This window comes from Petromyzon marinus, chromosome 6 (assembly GCF_048934315.1).
Source record: "Petromyzon marinus isolate PM22_M1 ecotype Great Lakes invasive population chromosome 6, UKy_Petmar_22M1.pri1.0, whole genome shotgun sequence".
NCBI lineage: Eukaryota > Metazoa > Chordata > Hyperoartia > Petromyzontiformes > Petromyzontidae > Petromyzon > Petromyzon marinus.
Window position 1 is genome coordinate 9,578,086 of NC_133672.1, and position 10,022 is coordinate 9,588,107.

General features: G+C 46.1%; 1 protein-coding gene across 2 annotated transcripts; it reads left to right on the forward strand.

Moving 5' to 3' along the window:
- Positions 1-437: 437 nt before the first annotated feature.
- On the forward strand, positions 438-9,277 carry FAM98A (family with sequence similarity 98 member A). Of its 2 annotated transcripts, none has more exons than XM_032948065.2 (9): positions 438-532; positions 4,483-4,631; positions 5,165-5,299; positions 5,954-6,135; positions 6,331-6,411; positions 6,706-6,822; positions 7,025-7,192; positions 7,852-8,119; positions 8,236-9,277. In XM_032948065.2, exons 1-9 carry the CDS (start codon positions 495-497, stop codon positions 8,817-8,819), a joined length of 1,722 nt encoding a protein of 573 aa, XP_032803956.1. In that variant the 5' UTR covers positions 438-494; the 3' UTR covers positions 8,820-9,277. The 2 variants fall into 2 exon arrangements, with proteins under 2 accessions (XP_032803956.1, XP_032803957.1); XM_032948066.2 differs by having other exon boundaries at positions 7,852-8,107.
- Positions 9,278-10,022: the final 745 nt, after the last annotated feature.

Sequence of the window (10,022 nt, forward strand, 5' to 3'; positions counted from 1 at the left end):
AATAGTGCATAGAAGAAGCCAATGATGTGTGGCTATGGCTCAGTGCAAGGCTCTGGGGCTGCTATGGTTGGGGGCTGTCACAGCCCCGTCCCCCCCACGCGGCGCCCCCCCCCACCTGCCCCCCCCTCACGTGGCACCCCCCCTCCCCAACGTGGCACCCCCCCCCCTCCCCCCACGTGGCACCCCCCTCACGTTGCATCCCCCCCACGTGGCACCCTTCTCCCACGTGGCACCGCCCCCCACGTGGCACCCAACCTGCCCCCCTCACGTGGCACCCCCCCCACGTGCCCCCCCCCCACGTGGCACCCCCCCCCCCACGTGGCACCCTCCCACGTAGCACCTCCCCCCCCCCTCTGTGGCACCGCCCCCCCACGTGGCACCACCCCCCCACGTGGCACCCCTCTACCTGCCCCCCCCCCCACGTGGCACCCCCCCCCCCCCCACGTGAATGAGGAGCCGCCCGCGCATGCGCAGTGCCGCGCCTCGGAGCCGCGATGGAGGGTGACATCGCGGAGTCTCTGGACGATCTGGGGTGAGACTCAAACCCGAACCCCGGCGCGCGTCTGGGATAAACACTGTCCCCCACTCATCCCTCCTCCACCACCACCTCCTCCTTCTCCTCCTTTCCCTCATCGCATGGCAATCCCTGAACCACCCCATTGTGAATAAACCTTCCCCTGCCAGCGGCCTGCGCTAGCGGAGCCGCACTGTACGTACAGTGCGGCCCTGTCGTTATGACAGCTGAGTGGTGTTAAGCGTGAAACAAATGTGAATGTTCGTCAATTAATTGCAGTTATGGTGGAGGGTCCTTTTGTTTTGTTTGACAAGGATATGCGGGCGCTTCGGTGCATGATAATTGCTCAGGTATACGAGAACGACGTTTTTTTTTAAGGTTCTTGTAGATTCCACTTACAAGATTCGCAAATGAGGGGTGGAGGGAGGTTGGGAGACTTTAAAGTTACGGTCGTAGTTTTATAATCACGTCGCCGTGCTGTCGTGTGAAAGGAAGACGCAAGCAGACCAGTTGTTAAATACCCCTACAAGCTTAGGCTGCATGGAACCACGACTCCGTTGCGCAACATAACGAATGACTATCGAGTAATAACTTTTAAGCCCCCTTGTCAATCGGCTGCTGGGTGAAGGGCCTCCCCCACCATCCCCAAACAGCGAGGATCTTGGAAGTAGTTTGGTCACACTTCACCACTGTGGTCGGTGCGGCTTGGTGGTGAAGGTGGAGGGGCCCCGAACATGTTTAGACATAACCTGCCACTGACGTTAGCCTTGGCAGGGAAACACGAACCCAGATGGTCACCGGCTCCCGCTTCGTTGAAGCTGTTTGGGTTTTTTTTTGTATCATCACAGGCGCTCCATCATAGTGACATCGCTGCTTTGTCCGTATTACAGTAACGCGTATGGGGTACTGGGATATTTGTCACGGTGAGCTCACTCGTAGACTGACAGTGACGGGTTGGACCGTGACTTGAGTATGGTTTTTCATTAACAAAGATTCCAGCTCGGATAGTATTGCCCGGCATGCAAGCAGCAACCGAGTTGTCTCTAAAAGATGAGTGCTGCTTCCTGGGTTGTGTCTTAAAGCGCGCGCTGTTGATACACAGGGTGCAGTCGCAGCTGTGTGAACACTGCACCAAGGCGTTTGTACTTTGTACTGCGTCAAGTGCGATAACATAAAAAGCAACCTCGTTCCTCATTGGCATTCACTTGTAACAGAAGTATATATGCGATATAAATGTTAATCATAGAGCAGCCGAAGGGGTCGGCAACCTGCGGCAGCGGAGCCGCATGCGGCCCTTTAATGACTGCTTCGTGACGTTATTTATTTACGGTCACCGTCTCGTATTCACATGCATTGCGACTCTTGAAGTATTGAGTGCTTTTTCTTGTTATTTTGGTTGCCAACCCCTGTTGATGGCCTTTTGTGCGATAGCCCATCTTGATTATAGGATTGACATGGTAGAAGATCAGATTTGGCACTTTGACGCCTAGAAACCAGTTTTGCATAAACAGTTTTTATATAACAAAATATTCAAGTGGGTCTTCCTCTTTGCCTGCTTTATTTCTTGCATAAGAGCGGTAAACGTTGATTCTGCTGCCTTGTATACAGTTCATCGACTCTACGAGAATCTACAAGAGCAACAATCCTTTTGTTCTCTTTCTGCTCTTAAGAAGGGCTATTGCCTAGGACGTTAGCCTACTTACTCGACTGCATAAGCTTTCTGTTACAGTGCGCTATTAATTGTGAAGGTGGTGACTTGTTTTAAGTTGTGCTTGTTCACTGCTGCCAACCCAATCCCTTAATATGTAATAGTTAATTATATTGTAACATGTGCTTGTCATAAGGTCGTGAATGCACATCTGTTCATACACGCTTGCATTATAATAGGCATAGTTTAACAACTTGTAAACCATAAATTACAAACTGAAGAGCAAGCATGCAGTGAAGGAACTGACCTGAGCCCAAACTTGGATTTTTTTATTTATAATGCTACTGTAAGCCCCATGAGATGACAATGAGGGGGGTTCCTCTTTATATAACATCTCCAGGTGCATTTATTTAGCAGTGTGGTATCAGTACTCGAAATGGCACATTCCCATGGATGAGGCCAAAAATACCCAATGATGACTTCCCACAAAAAGTGGTCCTTATATGCTCTGGAGGGTGGTGGGCTATGGCATCCCAACCAGGTTTTGAAATAAAACTGTAGTGTTTCACACGAGGGAGGCAGAGACTTCTTGGATGCAACACGTTTATTACGATACGCCCTAAAAACCAAGGGGTATAGCTGCCCCTTCACCAGCTACCCTCGGGAGGTATCTCCTCCGGGCTAGCTAACCTGAGCTCACACGGGGTGGCTAGCCCTAGCTCACACAGGGTGGCTCACCCTAGCTCACCCTAGCTAACCCTAGCTCACACGGGGTGGCTAGCCCTTGCTCACGCAGGCTAGCTAACCCTAGTTCACACAGGGTGGCTCACCCTAGCTCACCCTAGCTAACCATAGCTCACACGGGGTGGCTATCTCGGACCGGACCCTGGCTCGGGTCCCGTAGTCGGGCAGGTCTATTCCGTATAACGGCTTCGGTCTTAGGTCTTCAGTCTTGTCACAGCAGCAGCCCCCGGACCAGTTCAGGGGTCCGGCTTATATTGCCAGTCCAAGGGCTTCCTCCGCCCCTGGCCACGCCTCCCTTCTCGAGCCTTCGAGTGGGACCTGGTCCCGGTCCCGTGGTCCCCCTGGTCCCGTGGTCCCCCCGGCCCCCTCCTTGGGGCCCCTTTGCCGGTAGCCTCCGGTCACCAGGCCCCCTAAACCGTCCCTGGCGCTTTCGCCCCCTAACCGCCAGAGGCTGGCACTGCATGCGGTTATTGTGAGCGGCGCGCATCGTGCCTCACACAGGCCGGCTTATGCGTCGTGCAGCGGCCTCCACCGACGCCGCTACAAAAGTATCACGATTTGGAGCTGAGCCCTGTGACCGTGGTTCAATGTGGTATATATATAAAGGTTCACGAATTTTTTCAACAAGGAGTGTCGTCTTTGCAGCTACAACTACTCTGCTCGTCACAATTGTGTGTTGCCAACAAGATGGCTAAGTTGAAATTGATGCCAATACCTTAAAGAGCAGTGTTGGCCCAGCTTGTTAAGGGACTTCCTCTGCAGCTTTTGCCGAAGCCTGTGTTGGGTTTGCAGACTCCCATGCATAGGGTGTGTTCTAACCATGTCCTTTGCCATTTATGTACAGTGTTAATGATATAGTATTTGGCCTTTAAGGCATGAGCTGTGACTTCTTTTTTCGTAATGTGTTCGTGGCACTTGACTTTGATGACACTGCGCACACACTTCAGTTTAAAGGGCTACAGGTTTTACAATATTATGTTTTGAGCCTCCACATTTCATAGGAAATTGCTGTCCAAGGTTCCGTAGAGAATCAGAATCTTTATTTGTACTGGAGGAATCTGATGAGCTATAAAGCTCTTTTTTCACAGATGTTCAGTCGGAGCAGGTCAGAAAGTTGCAACAACAAAAAGTACAAAAACACGATAGGAGTGCAATGTATAGGAAAAGAAAGCAAATCACTAAAAAATACTTTTTATTTTACCAGGTAAAGCCCACTGAGCTATTAGCTTTGTTTTCAAAAGTGTACTGGCCACAAATGATAGCTCAACGAAGTGACTAATCATGTGGAAATTTATAACAGCCAAATAATCTAAATGCATGTTTTAAAATGTGGAGGGCAAAATCGGAGAACCCGAATAAAAAAATCCACACGACCACGGGGAGAACGTGCAAACTCGAAATATACAGGTGTCAGAGTCGGAATCGAACCCCCGACCTCCTGCATACCAGATGAGGAGGATCACATCACGCCACCGTGGCGCCCCTTAAAGAGAGCAATGGATGTCATCAGGCAATCTAGGAGATGCAATGTCATAGCAACCCTTAAAGTGATGCTGAATGTATTTATGTCACACAGCTACAAGGGCCCCTTGCTGGACGATGGGGCGCTGGATGTGGCAGTGGAGCAAGGGGCCACGAGCCCTGAGTTCACCAAAGTGTGCGCCTGGCTGACCACCGAACTCAAGGCTTTCTGCAACTTGGTAGAAAACGTCAATGCCACCAACAGTAAGTGCCAACACCAACATTAAACATTGTGGTCTTTTGTTATGTAACAATGATTATAAAACTATCGTGGGTAGTAATCATATTACTATTATTCTTGTACACGTTTTCAATAGAATTTAGAATTGTATACGTTTATACATTTAATGTATGTTCACCGTGTTTTACTACAGTTGTCTTTTTTCTCATTATGCAAACAGAGGTGGGTAAAAGTGTATCGTAGCATTCCATTGTGTGATTATTTTACAGCTTTCACAAAACTTTATATATATTTGCCTTTAATGCTTTTAAGGAGTCAAGTATTATTTCAAATGTCATTATTTAATGTTTCATTTCCATCATAAATTGTGTGTGTGTCACGTTTTCCATGCAAAAAGTCAGACTGATTTTGTTTGATGATTTGAGAAATTCATGCTCATTGACAATTGTCTTTTAAGGAAAAACATGTCAAGCAATTTAACACTCTGAGTGCGTTATGTCGAGCATCCTTAGAGAGCGTGTACAGTACTGTACTTTTGTTTTGTGTCCACCTGTAGCCCCAGCGGAGGCAGAAACGTTCCAGTTGGAGATGAGCGGCTTCCTGAATGAGCTGGGTTGCGTGCATTCCTCCCTTACCAGCGGTGAAGTCACAAAGCGTCTGCTAAACAAGCACAACTGCCTGCTCCTGCTGTGTATGCAACACAAATACAACCCTGACAGTTTACGGACTCTCGGGGAAAGTCTATACTGATCACAGCCATGACTGGAAAGACTTTCAGGGTGTCAGCATTTGTTGTTTCATTACAAATCTGCATGGCGTTTCATATGCTGTTCTGAAAATCAATGATAGGTTTTCAACTAGCGTGATGGTTTGCATAAGAAGGAAAATCAGTTTCCCACATTTTTTTGTTTCAATGTTCATCAATTGAAAATATGGTCTAGTTTGTTAAATTCTCCCACCGTTCTTCACCCAGAAGTATAATTGGTACACCGCAGTCGAATGAGTAGGTCATGTGTGGTGGGGCATAGTGTGGCTACTTTCACCTCTTCTGAGATGTCTGGCCTACATGGAAGAAGAGGACCAAAATACCAGCCAGTAGAGGCCCTTCCAGTAGCAGTGGCATGAGGAAGTAATTGTAGGGCTGCACCTTTGCCTCGGCTTTTTTTTATCAAGGGAAATTAACTTGTGCACTTTTTGAACTTGGCTACAAAGTTTGCTACCAAGATGCAACAATTCATGCCTTTTATTTTCTTCAAAATAAATGTGATTTTATTTTACATGTGATCTGGGCGAATTATTTTTTTTATTAAACTGGTTGTTATCGTGTGTGGGTGTCATGGGATAGCGTACTTGACATCGGAGCTGCAGGCAGTGCGCATGACAACCGCCCGAAGCCCACAAACACAGGCCATGGCACAAGGCTCGGAGGTCTTCCAGGAACTCAAGATTATTTGCATCATCCTTGGAATGTCTAAGCCTCCACCCAACATCTCAGTCTTCCAGTTCTTCAGCGGCATTGAGAAAAAGGTTTTTGAATTGTTGATTGTTGGGAGATGCTTTGATTTAATGTTGTTTATAGAACAATAATATCTTAGAAAATGAACAAAACAAAGAGATTAATATGTTAAATGGGATAAGTGGCTTGTGCTGTGAACATCGGATTGATGTTGATACGAAACAAATTTTTTCACTGTTTTATAATTTGATTTATTTTGTTCACAGCTTAAGGAAGCCATGGCAAAAGTATCTCCAGCTCACATAGGAAAGCCATTGCTTAAGAAAACCCTTGGACCTGCACACTGGGTGAGTGATATTTAGTAAAATTCTGCATTCTTATCCTTATATGTTGTTTGATAACTTCTGTAAGGAGAGAATGTTTTATTGTATTAATTTATGCTTGCATATGAACTTTTATAAAATATATTTTTAATGTTTTCTTACCTTTGCTATACTTTAAACTCCTACCATTTTTTTATTGTTTGTTGTTGTAACTTTCTGACCTGCCCCTACTGGAGATTTGTGAAAAAATAACTTCATAGCTCATTGGATTTCTCCAGGATAAATAAAGATTCTGATTGTTACAATTTATTTTTTCAGGAAAAACTAGAAATCATAAACCAGGCACTTGTGAATGAATACGAGGTCCGCCGCAAGATGTTGCTAAAGCGACTTGATGTGACGATACAGTCATTCGGGTGGTCTGACAAAGCCAAGGTGAGCCTTCGGTTTACTGCCAGCGTCTCTTGTTGCAATTTTTAATGGACATTTTGTGTACAAAATTTAAGTAATTCCTACATTTACAAAAAAATAATACCTTGGACATTGTTAACCGTGACATTTTATTTATATATATTTTTAACATAGATATTAAAAACACAGCAGTTATTAGCAGTTTAATGTTTTTGTCGTTTGACAGGCCAGACTGGAGGTGATGGGGAAAGTGTACCTTCCAAAGCGGCATGCACTATTAACACAGTCCGGAATCAACATCGCTCACCTCCTAGCTGCACGCGAGGACCTCTCCCGTCTCTACAAAACGAGCAGCGGGGAACAGCGCGAGCACACCTCCTGTGCCATCAACAAGGTACCTTAGTTTCAAGTTGCTTGTAATGCTAAGATCAAGTCATCACCCGGCTGTGGTGAGTGTGAGAACTTAGTGGGATGACACAATTGAGTTGCCGGTAGCATTGTGTAAATATAAAGCGATACATTAAATTTTTGTTGTGCTATGAGTTAATTTAATGTTTTGATCAATATATAATAAGTTGTACTTAATTTAAACGCAATTAAATTACCGATAAGTACATATTACACTATGCCTATGATTTTTACGATTCACAGTAGTATGGTATACATGGCCAAAGAGAGGGGAGGGGTGTGGCAGGTTGTGCAGTGTGCTCCAAGCCTCAGATCCGAAAGGGGCATCAGAAAGGGTCAAGGAGACTTATTTTATTATTTTGCCACAGATCTCCAAAAACATTTTGGCAGTCCTAATGACATCAACATGGATTGAGAGTGCAGAGCTTAAATTCAGCTGGCACACCACATGAAGTATACCTCTCACAGCTGCGGATAATGGTCACATGCCTACTCCAATCTACCAGTCGCCCTGAAAATATACAGTGACACATGAAACCCTGTATAAGTGTAATTTATTGATGATTTGCTTGATTCACTATTAACCCCTGTGGTTGACAGGTTTGTGGTTTGACTGCATGTGTATGTGTCTTTGGCATCTTGTAGGTACTCATGGGGCGTGTGCCAGACCGTGGCGGGAGGCCACAAGAAAGCGAGCCTCCCCCTCCCGAGATGCCGTCGTGGCAAAAGAGACCAGATGGACAGCCCCAGGGTGGCAGGGGAGGAGGGCGTGGCGGCTATGATCACGGCGGGAGGGGTGGTGGAGGGTATGAGCGAGGTGGAGGAGGCTATGAGCGAGGTGGAGGAGGATATGAGCGTGGTGGTGGCCGAGGCGGGAGGGGGGGAGGAGGCTGGTCTGATGGTGCGCACCACAGTACGTCTACTTCATTGTCAGTTTTGAGGCACCATATTCATTTCAATTACATATGCTGTATATTATTTCAATGCATTAATTGTCTGGTGAATGCTGCAACTTACCGTGTTCCTCAGATGGTGATCAGCCTGGAGGAGGAGGTTTTCACCGGGGCAGAGGTGGTGGCTATCGAGGGGGCAGCAGGGGTGGTGGCTACACGGGCCAAGGTGGAGGAGGTGGAGGCTACACGGGCCAGGGTGGAGGAGCAGGTGGATATGCAGGCCAGGGCGGAGGAGGTGGTGGCGGATACACAAACCAGGGTGGAGGAAGTGGCTATACAGGCCATAGAGGAGGTGGTGGAGGCTACACAAACCAGGGTGGGGATGGAGGAGCAGGCTACACAAGCCAGGGGGGCAGTGGAGGAGGAAGTGGATACGCAGGCCAGGGCAGAGGGGGAGCAGCCTATGGTACCCAGGGTGGAGGAAGAGGTGGAGCAGGCTATGGTTCCCAGGGTGGAGGTGGGTACGTACCTGGTGGAGGAGCTCCGACCGTCGACGCCGCAGCTCGTGGAGGGCGTGGAGGGCGCGGAGGCAGAGGTGGAGGCTGGGGACGTGGAGCGACAAACAACAGCACTGGTGGTGGCCAATTCGAACAGTTCTTCCAACAAGGAGGTCAACAATTCAACCAGACAGGCTTTACCCAGAGACAATATTATAGCTAACAAGCACGTGTTGCTGCTTTCCTGCAGGGCTCTGAGCCTGCTGCATAGGTTTTGCCACACAATGCACAGTGATAATACATTTATGCTCAAATGTGCCAATATCTGAAGGTCATATCGGGAGATTCATTGAGCAAATAAAATTTTACTCCCTGTGAGCTTATTTTCCCATTTATTTTGGTCTACATTTTAATTTAAAGTTGAATAATGTTTATTTGACCTTTATGCTGTTTCTAATTACCGTCTGCACAACAGACTGTGAAATGGAATGGGAATTGCATTGTTAGATTTTATGTTACCACTGTAAAATGTGCAGTAAAGACGGTTTAATTTCATTGTTTTGAGACGGCATTGCTCATCCAAATTCAAATCTGCAGTGTAATATTTTATCACTTGGCTAATGTGTTGTGCGTGAAAGACATTGAAAGACATGCACTTCAAATAAATATCATGGTAAGCACTTTATTTCGTAAATGTTGCAGTTTGTATGAAAAAGTACACAAAGTGTAGTTTTGGAGTGATTTCATCAAGGGATGGAAAATATTCCTTTAAAACATGATCTTATTTGCAAGTGTGTCCTGTGTTAAATAATAAATTTGCAAAATCATAGGTAAAACATCTGAACACCAATATATAACTAGGAACTGGTGGAATTGCACATTAATTTCAGAATAAATAGGCGTGTGAATATCTGAATTTGAAGTAATAAATGCAAAAAATATAGCTACAATATGTAAAAACAGGGGCATTGAGAGCACACCTGGGGTCAGGTGTAATTGTGCAGTTCATAATGAATTGCAATGTAATTATAAATGCCATTTCACTTAACATTGCTGTTGTAATTATAATTGACCCCAGGTCTGATATAAAATGGGTAATTAGAATCGAATGATCAAATCACTCAAACGGTCACAGGTCACATGGCCTGATTACAAAACAACATTTCCGTAAACAGCAACAATCATCGCATCATTGCTGTTGATTAGATAAGTGCAACTGCCCATCGGTTTTCAATTACCAAAATCATCACAACACTTGGTTAATTTTGTTCAACTGACCCAAGTACTAGATACTTCAGAATTCAAATATGTCAGTGATTGAGAGGATTGAAAACGTGAGTGACCAGGGTGGCTGAATATTTAGATAAATATCCTCATTCATCCAGAGCTGATGAAAAATGGTCTCAAGAAAAACATGCAGTGTGAT